Genomic DNA, 22,552 nt, shown 5'->3' with positions numbered 1-22,552 from the left:
CCACGTCCTACGAAATTATGAAGATTCTACAAATCCCCAGCCTTTCATTTTAATTCAAAGATTGCTGTCCTGTTTCAAGATATCTAATAAATTTACATCAAATTTGTATAATTAAATTTAGGTATATAATTTTTAGCTGTATAAATTATAATTCTGGCACTGCTGCCCCTTTGTAAGGTACCGGTACCTACAATGAAATAAAATCTGCATAATTGTATTTATACATTAGTTCTCCATATCTTAATTCTAATTCTGCTGTCCTCTTCTGATATTCCTATAAAACGTGTACTTTAGAGTCTGTTTTAATATTTTAAAAACTACTTTAGGGGCCTAAACGTGCTTTTTTAGAGTTCAAATATCCAAGGTCTACTAATAAAATATGTGACTAAAATCACTGGAATAACTTTGGCACTAAGGGCATGGACAGATGGGCAGACAGAATGAGGAAAGCCATTTATTTCTATTTAGCGATTACAAAGTGCAGTCGTAGAGAACGGTTGTGTAGTAAGCAGCATATACTGTACAAGTAGGTTAGTGTGTGAAGAAGGTATGGGTGACGACCTAAATTCTTACAGGGCGCGAATCGGGAGCTTCAATGCAGGGCAGTGTTGCAGATGTTCAAAAGGTGAAAATGCAAGTGTCTGATAGAATCAACATATTTGTAGCTGCGGCTGTTTTTTATCAATTCTATTTAGTGATTATGTATTATTATTATTATTATTTACTATTATTATTGACTATTTAATAGTAATGTTACATTTTATAATTGTAATATTAATATACGTGACTACTAATAACATTATAATACTGTAATACTGCACAGTACCAGTATTGTATTTTGTACAGTACCACAATATCAGCTGCATGTTGATGCTTCACAATACAGCAGAGAAACGACAGAAATAAGCTGAAAGCTACTTGCCAGAGTGATGCGAATCCCAAGTTACATACTATGAGAGGATTGTCACAAGCAGGTAGTCTGAAGCTAACATCTCACATCATCCTTACGTTCAAATGCACTCAGAGTCAAAACAATGTATAAAATAACAAAATATAAGAAAAAAGAAGAATAATTAATTTATCCGTATATACATAAAAACCTTTCCTTTAAAAATTTAGTAGTCTTAGTAAAATATTGGACATAATACTACCGACATTAACACATATATTCAACGCCTCACTTATAACTTCTACCTACCCGAACCTTTGGAAGAAAGCCTTTATCCGTCCGATCCCTAAAATCAAAATCCCATTATGTGCAAATGATTTCCGTCCAATCAGTATCCTACCTGCTCTATCAAAAGCTCTGGAACGTATTGTTTACAAACAACTAATGAACTATCTAACCGAACATGCCTTACTGGATGAATACCAATCCGGGTTCAGAAATGGACATAGTACGACTACAGCACTACTAAAAGGGAATGAGGATATACGTGAAGCCACAGATGAACGTAAATTAACATTATTGACATTACTTGACTTCAGTAAGGCATTTGATACAGTTGACACGGACCTTCTATTATGTAAATTAAGATTTCTGAATCTTTCTGAAAGTTCTGTTACTTGGTTTGAATCCTACCTTCGCGAACGTCAACAATGTGTCATTGCATGCGATTATTCTTCAAAATGGTGTGTCGTGAAATCTGGAATTCAACAAGGATCAGTTCTCGGACCTTTACTCTTCATTATCTATATTAATGACGTGACTAATATGATAAAACACTGCAGATACTATATGTATGCTGACAACTTGCAAATTTATTTGCATTTCCACCCTGACGAGACTAGTGATGCAGTAAACAAAATAAACGAAGACTTGAATTCGATTTCACTGTGGGCACACAAATTTGGATTAAGGTTAAATCCAGAGAAATCGCAAGCAATCGTAATGGGACATAATCGTCTACGAAGCACTCTTGATTGTAGTACTATACCACATATAAAATTGAATGGGATTATTGTTAAATACAGTTAAACAGTTAAAAATCTTGGCATTTTTATGGATAGCGATCTAAATTGGAACACTCAAGTAACACACATTTGCAAAAAAATATTTTCTCAACTTCACTCCTTGTTTCATATGAAAGAATTTCTACCACTTAGTCTAAAAAAGAATCTTATTCAGACTCTTGTAATGCCCCATTTTGATTATTGCGATTCCTTGCTAACTAATATAAGTTCACTCTTAGCTGAGAGACTACAACATGTTCATAATGTGTGCATACGATTCATCTGCAACACTCGTAAATTTGATCATATAACACCTTCCCTCCAGTTGCTTTCATGGGCGCGTCTGAAGGAACGAAGAACAATACATTCATTGTCTCTTCTGTTTAGAATCATGCATACTTCTACTCCGAATTATCTGTTATCGCGCTTTCAATTTCTTACAACTCTTCGAAACCGACATCAAGCACTTCTTTCTATCCCTCATCATAGAACGTCTTTATACTCATCTTCCTATACTGTAGAAATACCTCGCCTCTGGAATTCGTTACCTAATGGCGTCAGGGACTGCCGGACTTTATCACAATTCAAAATTAAATTGGAAAATTTTGTCTTAGTTAATGTTTTTTAGGTATTGCTAGAAGTATTGATTTGTGTTTTTTTTTTTCCTTGTTCTTTTTTAATCTAAATTAAAATTGCAAGTTTCTTGTTTATGTTAGTTAAGTAGTTAGGATAGAATTAATTATGATACTTAATCACTCATTTAAAGTTTGTGTGACTGCAACCTGTGTGTATTTTTGTGTGGCTTTACTTTGTTTATAGTGTTTTTTTCTCTCTCTTTATTTCTTGTGTAGCTTTACTTTGTATATAGTGTATTTTTTTTTCTGTTTATTTCTATTATTGTATTTATATTCCTGGTGTCGTGGAAGAGAAGGCCTGATGGCCTTAACTACACCAGAATAAATAAATAAACAAATAAAATATTAAGTATATTATATCTAGTCTTTGATGCGCACCGAGAACTTTCAAAAAACAATAAGCATAGTGGAGCATGAAATTAATAATAAGAGTAGAAAACAAGTTTTCAAAATAAATTATATTACATAAATGAAAAATTAAAATGTTAATTTAATTGTAAACCGACATTTGAATAATGCTAATACAAATTAACACATATTTTTTACTTAAAGAATATTTTATTTACAGATCATATTTATTAAAGGAACTCAATATAATAGTCATTCACAAAAAAAAAAAAAAACAACAACAGAAGGTAGCAAACAATGTGATATATATATAGATAGGGGGTTGTAAATACACTCATAAAAACTGGTCACATAGATATTGCCAATTTTATAAAAGTTAATTTACAATGAAGCTAGTCTTGACAATTTTGACGAGAAACTTTGCAACATGAATTCCCACAGAAGAATATGAAGCAGTTTCCTCCCCTGCCTACAGATATATATTTAAATACAGAACTTCTTGTGTTCCACATTAACAGTCTAAAGTCACAAAATTTAATATAAATTACTACTACAATAACCAAAATGCCATTTGACAGATATATATATATTTAAATACAGAACTTCTTGTGTTCCACATTAACAGTCTAAAGTCACAAAATTTAATATAAATTACTACTACAATAACCAAAATGCCATTTGACAACTGTCACATTCTGAATTTATAATTTTTTTATAAATATTTCTGCTAAAATTTGGACGAGATTTTCTATCGTAATACACATATCATAAGGAACTAAATTTATCCCCTGAAAATATGGTAGGTATAAAGAGAAAGAAAAAACCTGCAATGTCGGGTCTCCACTTGTTAACGGGTTATTGCTGACAATATGAATGTTAATTCTTGTAACACTATTCTGAAGGTGGACACTAGCAGAGTTCCATACTGAGGTATTTAATGTTGAATGTTATGAAGTTCAAACAATTTTACAGTAGAATCCCTCTTAACTGGCATCAAAGGGACCAGTCTAATTCCAGTTACGAGATTTTGCCGGATAATTGAATAAATATTGAAAAAAATAAAAATTTCTGTTCGTATTTTATGATGCCAACTGTTGAAACTGCAGCCATGTGAAGTTTATTTCTTAATCACATCATAACTAAATAACATAAAAACTGTGTGGAATTTCTTTATCAAAACACATCACATAACACAAAAATAATACACTAATTTTAGGTTCGAATATTCACTGAACATGGAAGTTCGTGCGAACTTCCTAATGTGGCAACACTGCTGATGGCCCAGGCTGTGGCACCAAAGCAGATATATATATATATATATATATATATATATATATATATATATATATTTTTTTGCCCAGCCAGAAGTGCTGCTGTTTTGATATTGCCGGTTACGATTAATTTTTAATTCCTCAACATTATTCTAATCTTAGGGATAACAATGCTGGATAGAATTATTACTTGTGAAACAGACTGAGTACTCTGCATAGAAAAGTTATTATTAGGTTTGTAAAAACTGGAGATAGGGGGTTGTAAATACACTCATAAAAACTGGTCACATAGATATTGCCAATTTTATAAAAGTTAATTTACAATGAAGCTAGTCTTGACAATTTTGACGAGAAACTTTGCAACATGAATTCCCACAGAAGAATATGAAGCAGTTTCCTCCCCTGCCTACAGATCTAAATGAAATAGCGCTCTTCAATTCGTATGTGGTCAGATACGAAGTCAACATTAAGTACAAGAAATTTGTCAAAATCACTTAAGATGTTAACTAAACTAAAAAATTGACTACTGAATACATTTTCCAACATATACAGGAACCATTTTTTAAGTTAACACTTTAATCCAGCTGACAGATTTAGAGAACAAAAACAGATTAACAAATGTTCATTTTGACATGTTATTTTAATAAATATTAACAGGTGGAGGCGCAATATGATAATTTTTTTATTTCTCATATAAGCTTACAAAAACTCACGTTAAACTTTTATAATTTACGTTATGTATGATGCAGTTTTATTTTTAAGTGAAATAAATGTATGATACACAAATATAATTTCTTTCAGAGTTAATTCTTTACTACTGCATTTTTACTTTTACCTACAGGACTTAAAATGAAAACAATAATAATAATAATAATAATAATAATAATAATAATAATAATAATAATAATAATAAACTTAAGAAAAATAATATGCACAGACGAGTAAAACACATCAAAATGTCTACATTGAGAGTTTAATATGAATCCTGCATAAATACATTACCTATTTAGAATTCTATTAAATTATATAAACAGTAAATGAATATAATGACCAGTACAAATAGAAACTAAAAATTTAATACATCTCTGTACTAAAATAAAAATATCGCTTATATCTACAGAGTACTTTTCATTGTAATTTTTTAGGAAAGAACATTATTTTTTTCTATTTCTTAATCCAAAATCACTCATTTGAAAATTGGTCCATCAGTATTGCTATCAAATGAACATTTAAGAAGAACAGATCTTATGTATGATTGCATTTCACCAATTCAGTTGAAGTTTTCTCGTCAATTTTCGAAGTCCCTCTCCAGAATGCCAGAATGCTGGTCCATGCAACTCTAAACATCTCTCGTTTAGTGTGCTAGATGATGCACAGTTCTAGTACAGAAAGGATAACATCAGAAAAATGTATCACATATAGAGTAAGAACATCAAGTTTTCCATATCATTGACTTAAGACAATTAGGAAACAACATTCTGCTAGATTACTTTAGGAAGTACACAACATTTCAGTTAGTGGACTACATTTAACTCGAACTTACACCACGATTAAACATGAACAATTCCTTAGTCCCACTGTTAATAGTATCTGTAAATACAGTCCCCAAATGCTTTCTTCTATATCTCTTGTATCAGTTTATATTGTCACTCTGTAAGTGAAAGATAAGGTTTGTTCCTACTACAAATCAATGACTGCAGAAAGTCTGAAGCTCTTGGTAGAGCAGCTAAGCATATTATCGTTAAATTTATTTTGACAATAAAACAGTGAAAAATATAGGATACGTTTCTGAAGTGTATTAAAGAATCTTCGTGTATTACAGTCAGTTTAAAATAATCTCACAAGAGTCTCAATAATGACTATTTACAAATGGCTACACCTTTTCAGACTTAAACCATTCTTATGAGCTTAAAGTATGCTGGATAAAAATTACTTCTCCACCCCCAAATAGAAAATGTTACTACAGTAGAACCCCAACTGAGAAGTGTCCACCAGTGAACAAAGTTCACTTTGATTCGAATTTCCTCTATTTTGATAACACTGAATCGATCTGTGCTGTTGGTTTGCTTTAAGAAGTGCTGGTTCCATGCTTACATTAGCCTCAAAATATGCCGTCTGGTTAAAAAAGCACAGATTGATTGATTAATTAAATTTTTCTCTCTTCTGAAAAGTATTTTATTGTTGACTAAGTGCATTTTGATTCAATGCTACTCATTTATTCATTACCATAGAACTGGAAGGTAAATCAGAATGCAAACAAAAAAAAAATTAGATAATAAGGATTACAAATAGGCTAGATTGGAAACTTTTGTTGGAAGAACACTTTATGTACAGGAACTTCCGATTATCTGTGACTGTATTATCCAGTTTGTGAATTTTTTCTACACAATTCTTCAGATTTTCATCTTTGTTAAAAATAGAAGAAGAAGAAAAACAACAGGGGATCAATGTGTTGTTGTAAACAGAACTTACAATGCTTTTTTTCTCAATACAATATCTCCCTTCACATCATTGCCAGTTCAAAGCATTTTCCCACCAAAAGTTGTTACAGTAAATGTAGTTGATTTTGAGCAACATATGTAACTGTCACAGGATGCGTGACAGATGAGGCTACAAATATTCCTCAGCCTTTGTGTTGGTTGGTCAGAAGATATGCCACACTAGCAAGAAACGAGCAGTAAATGTGACTGATTTTCGGCGACAAATATACTGCTCAGTTTTTGTGTCAGTGTGGCCACAAGACATACCACACTAGCGAAAGACTAGCAATAAATGTAGCTACAATTATAAGAAATAACGCCAATTTGAATGCATTATTGAAACCTCCATCACCCACACATTCTGATTTAAGACCACAATGCTATTTATTAGTGTTCTACAGGAGAAGAAATAGCAGAAAAACGCAAATGAGTTATTTTAACAAATGAATTACAAAAAGGCATATCAGCAGCAAAATTGTACTGCATATTAAGTATGCTGAGCTCAGCTGTTATGTAAATAATAAATTGAAACAGAAAACTTACTATTTCACGAAAGTATAATAGAACAAGATACTGTATTACTTTTCACTCTTCTATGCCTTCTAAATGAAGTTGTAAATTTCAGATCAAATTATGTTCTTTCGTTTATCTGTGCATTGAGGAGTTTGTCGTATTTCCTTTTTTTGTGTTGCCATGAAGAAATCGTCACTGCACCTTCCAAATCCACTATGTGCATTTGAACAGATTTTCTAGGACTCTGTAAAAAATGTTGAAAAATGACGAAATTATACCGAAACTATCTTTGAAAATCAAGGCAATTGAAAGTGAAGTTTTTTCTTTCTCCTGAAAAATCTGTTTAAATGAACATAGCGGATTTTGGAGATGCAGCAACGAAATACAATGCACTATGTATTATTTATGCGTGCATTACAATTCACAGTTTTTTACTGTTATTGTTTATATCATAAGAACACTCGATCTTACACAGTGAATGAACACTGACACACTTCAACATTCATGGGTGGCTGCAAAAGGGTATCTGTCGGATACAGGGGGGGAGAGCCATTAAACCTTCCCATTGAAAGCTTTAAGGAACCAACCTGGACAAATACCCAATGTCCCATCCCTACCTTCCCGTGGTGCAGCTGTTAGTAAGCATAATTTTACGAGCTGAACTAAAGGGAGGGGCTACTCATCAATTAGCTCTGGTCAGCTTGATGAGTTAATGACTGAATTTGGTATAATTTTCCTCTTTTCAATACCTAATTCCCTCTTTACCCTTTCCTATCCAGTCCTCTGACTGAACTCTTACTTTCTTCGACCCCGACGGCATTAGAGCATTCGAGCCTAGGGGTTCATTTCACTTTCCTTCCTCCTCTTTCTACTTTTCTGTTCCTAGTGCTGACCTGCTATGGCACTAAAATCGTCCTCCAGTGGCTTAAGGAGGGAAAGCTGGTGATCAACAAGATCTCCCAGCTAGGTCCAATGGACCCGTCGACCAACAGCAAGTGTGGTCCTTCTGACACTCTGGGGGTTGTGTGTGAATGAAGTAGCCACCAAAACATTAAAAAATGGTGTTCACTTAAATCGGCTACAACTTGCCATTTAACCACTTTAATCTGTGCTTCATTGGCTGACCATGATAATATCTTTGAAAAGTATTGGAGTGCAAGAAGTCAAATGACTTTATTGTCAAATTCCTGGCATTAGAAAACAACATTCATGGGTACAGTATTGAACTGTTTTACTAAACTGAGTAAGTAGATTAACAGCACATAACTTAAAGGAAATAACAACTACACTAGTAGGAAGCATGTCATGCATAAGAAACCAGAGGAAACCAACAGATTAGATCGTTCTCAGTAACGTTAAGTAAATAAGGGATAAGGGCGTGGTCAACACCTGGAGTCAGTTGATCAGAGGGTAGATTATGAGGGGTTCTACTGTAAAACTTATTCTACTGAGCCCAATTACATATCAAACTAATAAATATGACCTAATTCTCGAAAATGTTACACGAGGCATTGGGTCATTTCCTGAAAGTTGCAGCAAGTTACAGTTACTTGTACTCTGCACCATTGACTATAATCACCATCTTCATATCTTCTGGTGAATCTGAACTACAGACAAAGGTCCCAAACCATGTGAAATGTACAAAATATAACAATATAAAATACATTTAAAGAAATTAGAGGGAGCAGTGCTGCCATTTTAGCTGTTTTCCAGCTACTGTAAATGTAAATGTTTTACATACCTACTACAGAGAAATGGGACATCAGCAGCAAGTCTGCCTATTTCAAAGCATTTAGCCAAATTTTTGGCTACAAAGTTCTCTTATACACAGTGGAAGTAAAATAATCCTGCAAACTGAAAGGGACAATAGGGTACTTTTAAGTGAATAGAAAACCTATATTACATTTTGTGATTAACTGCATGATTAAATAGAAAAGTGAGTTGGAAGTTTCAGCAGTCTGGCAACACTGTCACTAACACACTGCTCTTTCTTCTCGTAATACAGATGTAAGAAATCGATGAACTCGGATCTGTCTGCCTTAGCGAACTACCTCTCACCTGCCTCTCTGGCTACAATGTTGCAAGTTGGTCGCATTGGTCAGGGGCTTGAAATTAGTGATTTTTTAATTAAATTTACACAAAAACCGTCCATGCTATTGAAATATTAGATTTTCTATCGATATGGACAAAAATCGACAATCCTCTCGAAATTGTTACCAAATAAGAGGGAAAAAAACATTTTTTTTTCTCAGAAAACTATGGATTTTCCACTAATATGGTATTACCCTCTTTTCTTACATACAACATGTGCTATTCACTCTGAAAAACTGCAGGGTTATTTAACTTCCACCCTGTATGTAATATTCAATGTATGACTGATTTACGATATTTGCTGGCCTGTAGGATGCACATTTTCCTACTAAAAATATGTCTCAGAAATGACATGCGTCTTATATACCCAAGCTGAAACTTTAAGTGGAATTTAACTGGCCAAAGTCAGCTAATCCGTGTTTATGCAGGTACTATGTATGAAGAGATGTGCTAGAAAATTTTTTTTTTCTAAAAAAATATCCATGGAGAAATGGATCACACTGTACATCCACGCTTCTTGTAGGCCTACAAATATGGTAATCATTTCACACATTGAACTCTTAACAACTAACAACACTAGTGTACTTTTTAATTTAAGAAGTCAAGGTACAGAACATTTATTTTATAAGAATATATTTGTTTCTGTTATGTTTATTTTTTAAAATATGAATAGACTATATATGCTTTTGTAATAATCCCTCTAACCTATTCTGATTCTATAAAATGTAAGAGTAGTGTCTATAATACAATAAAAGAGCTAACACAGAAATGTATTGTAAATTCCAGTGAGTTTATAAAAGTAATTGCAAATATTTAGTTATTTTTAAAATAGGTAAAAAAAACTGCACTTTTAGTGAAACAATATTGATAACAATGGGTGTGATAAAACTTTATTGAGACTCATCAGTGTACTTCTCTGCTTAAGTCACTAAAAGAACAGCTTTGACAGTGCCTGTGAAGGTAGATCAGGAAAAATTCAAAACTTTGATCTGTATATCCCATTACTGAGTTTTACTTATGTTACCATTACAGCCCTTCTCTCACGGAATTATCGCATTTGTACCAAAGAGAAGCATGTGTTTGAGAGTCCTCATTCTCTGAGTACACACAGCACGCTTTTGGAATGCTGCTGTTCTTTCTTTTACGCTTGAAGACGTTAATTTTTTTGTATGACTAATTTATATACCGGTATGTTGTAGTCTAATTCATGAATATGCATCCTAGACATAAGGCTAGACAACAAAATTTGACAGTTTAAGGTACGGTCACACGTCGCTATTTTTGCTGTGCAACTTTTCTACTGCAGCTGGAAAAGTTGCATATCATGATCATACGTAAGCCAAAAGTAGTGCGCTGCACGTTATTTTTCATGCTGTGCAACCCGAGTGCTGCAAAAGTTGCGACTAGAGGTTGCGAGTCTGTTCACATGCAAGATGCTACACTTGCAGCCGCAGTCTAGCTGCAGTTTTGCATCTCCATGTTGATTCTTCAATACATTTTATGGTTATGTTCACATTAGAGTTTCAGATTATGAAGCTCATGCGATAACTTACTTACCACCTCTTTTAATCATAAAATGGAGAACAACGTGTTAAACCACAAAAAGCAGACGATAGAAATCAGAAAAATTTGAAGTTATAATCTCCTTCGAGAACTATGATGACAGGGATGAATAGAACCTAATGTTATGGAATAAGAACTTTTTGCGAGTATTAGGAACATTATTATTTTTTTTTACGCTTTTTGCATTGATCCCAAGGAAAATGGATTTTTTTAACATAGTCTTCTGAAATTTATATTGCACTCGCAATTTCTGCTAAAGCATTTTACTTTTTGACAATATTTGAGGAGAAAAATTCGCTCTGGCGCCGGGGATCGAACCCGGGTCCTTGGTTCTACGTACCAAGTGCTCTGACCACTGAGCTACGCCGAATTCAATCCACAGCACCAGACCGAAACTTCCTCCTTCAATGTTTCCCTTTTGGCCTGACTCCAAGTTAGGCATATATGTTGACGTATATGTCCAATGTCAACTGCCATTATATTAGGAGCGCACTCAGCTGAGTGACTTGTTTGGCCGGGATTCCGCAGTTAAGTGCACAGTAATCTGTACAGACATATGCACTGCTAGCTATAAGAATATTACAGATATTTTTATTAATTTGTCCTACAGAATAATATCTGTAATATTGACAATAATTGAGGAGAAAAATTCGCTCTGGCGCCAGGAATCGAACCCGGGTCCTTCGTTCTACGTACCAAGCGCTCTGACCACTGAGCTACGCCGAATTCAATCCACAGCACCAGACAGTACGTAGAACCAAGGACCCGGGTTCGATCCCCGGCGCCGAAGCGAATTTTTCTCCTCAAATATTGTCAATATTACAGATATTATTCTGCAAGACAAATTAATAAAAATATCTTTAATATTTTACTTTTTGTTGTGGGAATCGGCATTTGCAAATTCTACAAGCACTCCCTTGGTTCAACTAGATCTGTTATTTGTTTTTTTTTTTTTGTGTCCTAAATACTATTCAGAAATTGACATTATTTTTATTATAAAGCTATTAGAAAAATGCCTATATACTTCAATGATAACCAACAGCATATTCTCATAAGCAATGCTGGCAACCCTCATCTCTGAAACTACGCTACAGAAAATTAAAAAAAATAAATTATATCTTCAGCAGATATACTCTGACTGTATTATACATTTTGTAACTGTTACAAATCATTTATTTTCATCACATCAAACAGCAAAATATAGCCAAACAATATAAATGATTACTGACACATTTGGTTAGCAACACTGGTCTCAACTGCTGAAAAAGTTTTAACAAAACCGATATAAAAAATGCTACAGTTGCAACACTGAAAACCCTGTTTACACGTCGCTACTTTTAAGTTGCACGCAGCATGAAAAGGTAGTGAGTAGCTCGTTCAGCAGCTGCTACTTTTTGGGTTGCACCACTGTTCACATATCGCAGTGAGAGTTACACAGTATTTTGTATTGCAGCGCTGCAGAAGTAGCGACATGTGACCGTACCTCTACACAGCATAATCTTGGCAACACTGCAGGAAACTGTCACAGAATCATTCTTCTGACAATTCCAATACAAGGAATGTGCATATGAAGTTTAAAATGTAGAGCATCAAGTGAACATATTTAATCATATGTCAGAAAACTGGTAAGCCACCTGCTACTCAAAATGTGACAAAACAGGTGACAGGTAAGTATGTAATAACATTATAAGCAATGAAGTGCCACTTCATCACCCAGATATGTTATCAATCATAAACACAAAACTACTATGCTATGATACAGTACAACGGTCACGTGAAGAGACAGTTGCAGTACCTCGTAGCTGTCTCTCAGACTCGGCAATGGCTCTTGCCAGCATGCTGTCTTCATCCTCCTGCTGCTGCCTGCTGTTGCCTATGGAGCCATTTTGTTGGCTACCTCCAGAATCTTGAAGCGAAAGTGCAAGTGCACGGGCCAAGGCTTCATCTTCACTCTGTAGCAAATGCAAAATAAATTAATCCTCAGGACAAGGATACCAATCATGCCCACCTCTAATCTCTCACATGGCTTACAAATACTACTACTACTACTTCTTCTTCTATTAGATGTTTCTGTCATTTCGGATCGTCCTATTTACCTTCATCCAGATATTGAACCGTCGCTGGCTCTGGTAGAACTTTTGATTGGTGAAATAAATGATAAATATCATAATTATACCAAATAACCCTGCCCTGAAACGTTATGATCAGGATGGTAATCAGTTCGCCGAGGTAATTAAGTGACAACACACATTGCCTACATTAAAGACAGACATTTATTTAAAATAAACCAAATAATAGCGTCACACAGACTATATATACGTCACAGCATAATGTAAATCAAACCCAACTGGTTACCTTACATGAATGGTAATCCCTCTTTGTTGGCATCCATCTTGTCGACTCACCTCACTCATAACCAATACTTAACACACATATAATCGTTACACTGAAAATGGACACCCCTCACACGTCACACAACAATGAAAGCCTCCATTTTGAATTCCATACTCGTACAAAGTTTATTGGTGTAATCTCTAAGTAAAACGTTCCAGAATAAGGCAATAAAACTTCTAGTAGCCCATGGTTGACTATTAGTTACATCACAGCTTGAGAGACCAGAACAGCAAATAAAATACCGATCGGTATTTAAACAGAGTTGACTGCCCGATAGCTAAGCAGAAAATCGCATCCAGTTCAATAGGTAGGACATCAAATGACTGAGTATAACTTCCCAACCTCGGGAGTAAACGTTACCGTCCTCTATCAGTCTTTCTTTCACGATCCAATCGTAGGTTCCTGCAACAACGTGTACGTAACTGAAACTGTCGACACACTCCCGGTCTGCACGCCCCCCACAACGAGACTTATTTCTTCCGCGATCCTATCGTAGGTTCCCACAACAACGTGTACACATCCAGCTAGCACGCCGGGCACCACCAGACAGACGCTACTCTAAAATAATCACTGGCCACAAAGGCAAAATATAAACTGGCGCCACAGTCTTAACCAATCAGCAAGCGCTATTATAAAATATTAACTGCTCCCTCGATAAAATAATAACTGCTCCCCCGGTTTCAACTCATCACAGGTTATAGGAACAGAACCAGAGAATACGGAAAAACAGAAAGATGAGAGGAGTAAGCCATCTATATAAAAGAAATAAGACTTAGATCAGAAAGGAACAAACTACAGGCCATCTATGAAGAGTAAGAGGAACTAGAACAAACAGAGAAAGGCATAAGGATAGAAGAAAAGGAAATAAATGGAAAGGAGAAACTGACGTGCCGAAATATAAACGGCACAATATTCTTGTTTACAAATACTTCCAATTCCAGGGAGTTTCGCAGGGCTGGACTCAGTGATTACCCAGTATCCATCATTAAGAATAATGCTATCAGTGACTGATGCAATTAGTCAGTACAATGGTAGCAACTATGCCAACTCCTAAATTTCCCACATATTCATTTACAAACCCTTTCCAAACATACAGAGTGGCACACGAAATGTCATACCATTTAATTATCCATTAAAATTTTAATATCGTAGTTTCGATGTTTCTAACTGCTCTAGTGGATGCTGAAATTCATGCAAAATCCGATAGGTAGCATCACAATTCGGATGTAACCATAGCTATGAGCACAAACATAAATTTGTGAAATGGCGGACAACAGGCGATTGACTGTTGAACACAAGGTGAAAGTTGTTCTGTTTTTTGCCGAAACGAAGAATGCTGTGAGGACTCAGAGACGTTTTCGTTCTCACTTTAATACAAGATGGGTTCCTAGCAATGCAGACAATTTACAGATTGTCCCAACAGTTTGAAACTAACGGTTCTGTGTTGAAAAAAAAGCAGCTGCAAAGCGCTAGTGTCCGTATGCCTGAAAACATCGAAGAGGTTCGCGTGGCTTTGACTCGAAGTCCCTCTAAATCAAAATCAACAAGGAGGCTTCTGCCGAGTTGGGAATCAGACGTCGGTCAGTGCAAAGGATCATGCATTCAGATCTTCAATTGTATCCCTACAAAATTACCGTTCTGCATAAACTTACAGAGAGAGATAAGGGGCAGAGGCTACAATTTGCGTTGTGGGCAATAAAAGAAGAGGCTGTGCTCCATAACACATGGTTTACAGACGAGGCCTACTTTCATGTGAATGGTGTTCTGAATAAACAAAACATTCGATTCCGGGTGAGGGAACCTCCTCACATTCTGCATGAAAAAGAAATGTTTCGGGCAGAAATTTCTGTATGGGCTGCAATTTCGATCCACGGAATCATCGGTCCAATTTTCTTCGATGAAACTGTCAACCAAGTTCGATACAAAACCGTGTTGGAAAGCAGTTTTATCCCCCATCTCATGGCAAAAGGTCTCCCTATGGAAATACAGTGGTTCATGCAGGATGGAGCCCGTCCACACACTGCAAATACCGTTCTGGATTACCTGCATGAGATGTTTGATCTTCGTGTGATGTCACATCGATTTCCTGAACGACATGGGTGCAGCAAAATGTGGCTGCCTCATAGCCCGGACATTAATCCGTGCGATTTCTTTCTATGGGGATTCTTAAAAGAGAAAGTCTACCAAAGGAGGTCAGAAAATGTGGTGCAGCTCACAGCACTTCTAGTGAAGTTGTGCAGTGTGCTATCTGAAGACTTGCGTCAAAAAGTAATGACGAATATAAGAGTTCATTTGCAAGAGGTTGTGAGGCAAAATGGTGGTCATATGGAACATGTTCTGCATTAGAGATAAAATTCCAAATTCTAATTATTAATTCTGTATAATTTTGTATAGATTTAATACAAATCAATACGAGTTATGTGTAAAATAAATGATATGACATTTCGTGAGGCACCCTGTAGTTATAAATACAAACCAAAGATAGTTCTTCACGATAATACCAATGTTTTTTATGTGAAGAGTCAAATTTATTAGAGCCAACATGCTACAAAGATGACAATCAGTACAAATTGCAACTCAGATAGTTAAATGACACTCACCAATCCCCCTTGGATACCAGCCATAGCAGTCTGTGCTGGAGGTGGCCTATTTTTAGTGGGTCTTGGCGCTTGATTACTTGAAGAGGCTCCTTTAGCATTCAATTTCGCTTGTCGTGCCATTGCTGCCTCACTGTGAAGTTAAATTAAATAATTCAGCATTTCAAACAAATGTTTTCTGTAGCCCTTTATTCCTATATACAATGAGCTGTTTGTCAATACATACATACATACATACATACATACATACATACATACATACATACATACATACATACATACATACATACATACATTATATATATTCAATTCAATCACACAGAAGAATCACGAAGTTACATGAGAAATAATCTACAGTTACACACCATATTAACCAAAGTAGCTTTACAATTATTTCATTAAGTATATAATTAAAAGTGTATAGCATTGTACAAGGGATACCTATCACTTCAACAAACCCTCCAACCTTGTCACTGAACTAGGCACTAGCAAACTCAAGCTAACCTAATCGTTTGTAAAAGGGATAACTATTTGAATTGCCTCAATGAATCCTTCAACTTGTCACTGAACTAAGCTAACCTAATCGTTTGTACAAGGAATAATTATTTGAATCGCCTCAATGAACCCTCTAACTTGTCTCTGAACTAAGCTAACCTAATTGTTTGTACAAGGGATAACTATTTGAATCACCTCAATGAATCTTTTAACTTGTCTCTGAACTAAGCTAACCTAATCGTTTGTACAAGGGATAACTATATGAATCACCTCAATGAATCTTTTAACTTGTCTCTGAACTAAGCTAACCTAATCGTTTGTACAAAGGATAACTATATGAATCACCTCAATGAATCTTTTAACTTGTCTCTGAACTAAGCTAACCTAATTGTTTGTACAAGGGATAACTATATGAATCACCTAAATGAATCTTTTAACTTGTCTCTGAACTAAGCTACCTAATTGTTTGTACAAGGGATAACTATTTGAATCACCTCAATGAATCTTTTAACTTGTCTCTGAACTAAGCTAACCTAATCGTTTGTACAAAGGATAACTATTTGAATCACCTCCATGAATCTTTTAACTTGTCTCTGAACTAAGCTAACCTAATCGTTTGTACAAGGGGTAACTATTTGAATCACCTCAATTGATCTTTTAACTTGTCTCTGAACTAAGCTAACCTAATCGTTTGTACAAAGGATAACTATTTGAATCACCTCAATGAATCTTTTAACTTGTCTCTGAACTAAGCTAACCTAATCGTTTGTACAAGGGGTAACTATTTGAATCACCTCAATTAATCTTTTAACTTGTCTCTGAACTAAGCTAACCTAATCGTTTGTACAAAGGATAACTATTTGAATCACCTCAATGAATCTTTTAACTTGTCTCTGAACTAAGCTAACCTAATCGTTTGTACAAGGGATAACTATATGAATCACCTCAATGAATCTTTTAACTTGTCTCTGAACTAAGCTAACCTAATCGTTTGTACAAAGGATAACTATATGAATCACCTCAATGAATCTTTTAACTTGTCTCTGAACTAAGCTAACCTAATTGTTTGTACAAGGGATAACTATATGAATCACCTAAATGAATCTTTTAACTTGTCTCTGAACTAAGCTACCTAATTGTTTGTACAAGGGATAACTATTTGAATCACCTCAATGAATCTTTTAACTTGTCTCTGAACTAAGCTAACCTAATCGTTTGTACAAAGGATAACTATTTGAATCACCTCCATGAATCTTTTAACTTGTCTCTGAACTAAGCTAACCTAATCGTTTGTACAAGGGGTAACTATTTGAATCACCTCAATTGATCTTTTAACTTGTCTCTGAACTAAGCTAACCTAATCGTTTGTACAAAGGATAACTATTTGAATCACCTCAATGAATCTTTTAACTTGTCTCTGAACTAAGCTAACCTAATCGTTTGTACAAGGGGTAACTATTTGAATCACCTCAATTAATCTTTTAACTTGTCTCTGAACTAAGCTAACCTAATCGTTTGTACAAAGGATAACTATTTGAATCACCTCAATGAATCTTTTAACTTGTCTCTGAACTAAGCTAACCTAATCGTTTGTACAAGGGATAACTATATGAATCACCTCAATGAATCTTTTAACTTGTCTCTGAACTAAGCTAACCTAATCGTTTGTACAAAGGATAACTATATGAATCACCTCAATGAATCTTTTAACTTGTCTCTGAACTAAGCTAACCTAATTGTTTGTACAAGGGATAACTATATGAATCACCTAAATGAATCTTTTAACTTGTCTCTGAACTAAGCTACCTAATTGTTTGTACAAGGGATAACTATTTGAATCACCTCAATGAATCTTTTAACTTGTCTCTGAACTAAGCTAACCTAATCGTTTGTACAAAGGATAACTATTTGAATCACCTCCATGAATCTTTTAACTTGTCTCTGAACTAAGCTAACCTAATCGTTTGTACAAGGGGTAACTATTTGAATCACCTCAATTGATCTTTTAACTTGTCTCTGAACTAAGCTAACCTAATCGTTTGTACAAAGGATAACTATTTGAATCACCTCAATGAATCTTTTAACTTGTCTCTGAACTAAGCTAACCTAATCGTTTGTACAAGGGGTAACTATTTGAATCACCTCAATTAATCTTTTAACTTGTCTCTGAACTAAGCTAACCTAATCGTTTGTACAAAGGATAACTATTTGAATCACCTCAATGAATCTTTTAACTTTGTTCTGAACTAAGCTAACCTAATCGTTTGTACAAGGGATAACTATTTGAATCACCTCAATGAATTTTTTAACTTGTCTCTGAACTAAGCTAACCTAATCGTTTGTACAAGAGATAACTATTTGAATCACCTCAATGAATCTTTTAACTTGTCACTAAACTATGCTAACCTAATCGTTTGTACAAGGGATAATTATTTGAATTGCCTCAATGAATCCTTCAACTTGTCACTGAACTAAGCTAACCTAATCGTTTGTACAAAGGACAACTATTTGAATCGCCTCAATGAACCCTTTAACTAGTCACTCAACTAAGCTAACCTAATTGTTTGTACAAGGGTAACTACTGTGTGCAACTGAAGCTCAGTGCAGTCAATAATAAATAATGGCTCAAGTTGTTATATGGATTCTAGACTTTACCAGATATTTATTATGAATAAGGAATTATTTTATCTCAAACTTACAATTTTAATAAATCAAAGAAAAAGTCAACAAATGTACTAACTTCGCAATAATAAATATTTTCAACTAATCATAAACATAGTGGAATGTTATACTTCATTTTTGGTAAAACTTACATTGTTCATTGTGGCATAACATATTATTACTATACATCACCTATAAAACTACATTCAAGGATTACATAATTATTATAAGACATGAGGATTATAAAAATGAGTACTTATGTTAAGCTAGCTGTTAACAATTCTGTATAGTTTCTATAATAAACAATGATAAAGAAATCATGCCAGCTAAGGTTAATAACCTCAATATGGAAGATTTCTCAGATATATAAATGATTACCATATTTGTCGTCATATAAGATGCATACTTCCCCTTTTTACATATTTTTTAGGGAAAAAAACTCTATCACTGAATATTATAATAAAATTTCAGTGTTTCAAATATAAAGTAATACAAGTCTTACTTTAATCAATACCTAATCTAATTGCAGAAGAATACTTTATAATCGTCTTCTTCAAAATTCACAAATGTATCTCCAGAGCTAAATCTCCAAATAGCTGTGAGCAGTATGGGATGAAAATAAATGCAAACAAGACGAAGACCATGGTTATCGGAAGAAAAATAAAGAAGGTAAACGTGCGAATTCGAAATGAGGCAGTAGAGCAAGTGGACAGCTTTAAATACTTGGGGTGTACTATATGCGGTAACATGAACTGTTACCAGGAAGTCAAAAGAAGGATAGCTATGGCAAAGGAAGCTTTTAAGAGAAAACGGAGCGTCTTCTGCAGATCTCTGGAAAAAGATTTAAAGAAGAGACTAGTGAAGTGTTTTGTGTGGAGTGTGGCATTGTATGGGTCAGAAACATGGACATTACGACGAAGTGAAGAGAAGCGACTAGAAACATTTGAAATGTGGATACGGAGAAGAATGGAGAGTGTGAAGTGGATAGATAGAATAAGAAATGAAGCTCTGCTGGAAAGAGTGGGTGAAGAAAGAATGATGTTGAAACTGATCAGAAAGAGAAAAAGGAATTGGTTGGGCCACTGGCTGAGAAGAAACTGCATACTGAAGAATGCACTGGAAGGAATGGTGAATGGAAGAAGAGTTTGGGGCAGAAGAAGATATCATAATATGATAGACGACATTAAGATATATGGATCATATTCAGAGACTAAAGAAAAGCAGAAAATAGAAAATACTGAAGAATGCTGGATTTGCAGTGAAAGACCTGCTCATGAGCAGAAAACTATGAATGAATGAATGAATGAATGAGCTAAATGAAGAGTAACTTGAAACATCTTCTAAATTAGAATTTGAGTTCTCATGCAATAAATTGTTCTCTGTACCATTCTGTGCATTTTATGCATATTTCCAAGAGATCAAGGTCAATTACTGGTACTGCGAATCTCGGTACTCATGCTATAAGAAAAAAATTAGGTACTGGTAAATAAATATAAAAGAAACTTACACTGCCTTTCTTCGTGCTGCCCCGGTAGCACCTTCACATTGATGATCTGTAGGATGCCTATGTTTCAGGCAGAAATTCAATTTACACTCGCCACAAACAACTGGCACCACTTCTTTCACACGACAGTTCTTCGCAGAACATTTGTTTGTAAACACCTGAACGAAAAAAAAAAACACAATACAATTTAAAGGAAATAAGAATAATAATAATAATAATTATATTATTATTATTATTATTATTATTATTATTATGGCGCACTGTCAGTCGAACGGCCAGAGCCATTGGCTTTTCATACTGGTAACCACGACAGTGGTTCCAACCGGAATTTGTGGTCGAAAAAGATGGTTTTGATGATAGGTTTTTGTGAGGTACTCCCGTTTCCTCTACCAGCATTTCACCATTGCTCCATAATCATCATCATCTTAATCATAGTGTCACATAGTTCGCCTACTGTGGTGCAACAAGAGCAACACCTTCACGGCAAGTCACTCTCTTCAATGATAGTAGAACACAGTTTCGAGCTCTCGCTCATGCCTGCTCCATGAAGTAACTTACACATCAGATGATAAGATCACAGGATGATAACACTTCACCGTAATCCGATGAAGTGGTCACGGTACAATATGTTTTAATTTATTCACGGAGTTGTTATTAAAATTTGTTTAGGCATTGTATACTTGAAATTTCGAAGATCATAGTGTCCTAAAAAAATATAGTGGGACTGCGTTGGTGGTAATGCAGCTTATGTAGGTACCTCTTTGTTACTTGTTAGCTTAAACAACAAGTTTAAGCCCCCTCACCACGACAAGGTGAGTACCCACGAGAGGGACATATTTGCAACCAAGACCTCTTCAAGTGATATCTCTATCCAATGCTTTTGCTTCAGTAAAGTCTCATTTTACAAACCTATAGATCAACAATTGGCTCTCTTCTGACAAAGGAAAAATTTTACAGTCTGTACAAAAGAAACCAAATGACCTGGAAATGTACAAAAACTTGCCCAGACATGTTCAAACATTTTTAACAAGAGCCAGAACAGGTCACATTGTCACTCAATTGTACCTACACCAATTTCACATTTCTGATAATCCTACTTGTCTGTGGTGTAATAATCATGATGATCTGGAACACATTCTTCTATACTGTCCATCCATAAACCACAAAAGAAGTAAATTAAAATCATCAGTACCAGTTGCAGAAGACACAGCCCTGCAGTATATATTGACTACACCCTACCTCTGGCTACTAGCAACAGGCATCTATAATGAACACCGATCAAAATACCCCTCATTTCTTGTGAAAAACAACTGAATAGACTACAGTGGACTATAGTGGACTTTATGTTGTCAGCAAACAGCTGGATACATTAAGAAGATTGATAGTGTCCTAAATTTAAGATCACTGGATTGCAGTAGCGGCTCGTCGTAAACAAAATAGGTGAAGTGCTCTTCACATACACAAATGGATGAACAATTTTGCTAATATAATGAGTAGGCCTACTATTCGTAAACTACGTACAATTTTACTAGTTCTAGAACACATGCAAACAGGAAAATTAATTTATTTCAGGACTCACCCAATTTCTTGCATACAAAGTCAATCCTCCTATCTTTTAATCCTACATCGTAGTGTATATTGTATGTTTAATCATTATAGTGCAATTATGCAAATACTTAGGAACCAGCACATAGAAAATATTAATAAATGAGTGCGAAATATGTATCCCGAATATGGCACGGTTTGTAATATATTGGAAATGCCTTTTTGCAGACATAAATAGGAGGATGGAAAAGATGTTTTAAATTCTGGACGTCCTACAATTCCATTTGTTCTTTGTTCTAAAAAGTGCTAAAAATAGAGAAGTTGTATGAAATAACAAATTATCCCGATGAAAGAAGCTTTTCTCTTTGATAAGATTGAAAATTTCATTTGGAATGTCACATAACAGGAGAGACTTTCATGATTAGCCTCATAGCTTTGCATAGAGATATACTGTCCACCCTCAGTTAAACTCAGACATTTTATTAAGACATCATCGACAGGT

The 22,552-nt window shown here is 34.8% G+C and overlaps 1 protein-coding gene across 3 annotated transcripts in view; it reads right to left on the bottom strand.

Moving 5' to 3' along the window:
* The window catches only part of LOC138697788 (AN1-type zinc finger protein 2A-like), a 46,046-nt gene that overhangs the window by 15,671 nt on the left and 7,823 nt on the right, over window positions 1-22,552 (bottom strand). The window contains exons 4-7 of one of the 3 annotated variants that reach the window (XM_069823295.1): window positions 20,509-20,663; window positions 15,849-15,978; window positions 12,650-12,806; window positions 3,512-5,586 (exon numbers count right to left, since the gene is read on the bottom strand). In XM_069823295.1, the coding sequence (XP_069679396.1) occupies window positions 5,570-5,586; window positions 12,650-12,806; window positions 15,849-15,978; window positions 20,509-20,663 (459 nt within the window). In that variant the 3' untranslated portion in view covers window positions 3,512-5,569. Of the gene's footprint in view, window positions 1-3,511; window positions 12,807-15,848; window positions 15,979-20,508; window positions 20,664-22,552 lie in introns of those variants that run through there. The other 2 variants (XM_069823293.1, XM_069823294.1) reach the window with 2 other exon arrangements.

Source organism: Periplaneta americana, chromosome 4 (genome assembly GCF_040183065.1).
Source record: "Periplaneta americana isolate PAMFEO1 chromosome 4, P.americana_PAMFEO1_priV1, whole genome shotgun sequence".
Lineage (NCBI taxonomy): Eukaryota > Metazoa > Arthropoda > Insecta > Blattodea > Blattidae > Periplaneta > Periplaneta americana.
Note: the sequence above shows the minus strand (reverse complement) of the source record. Positions and strands in the feature narration are given on the sequence as shown.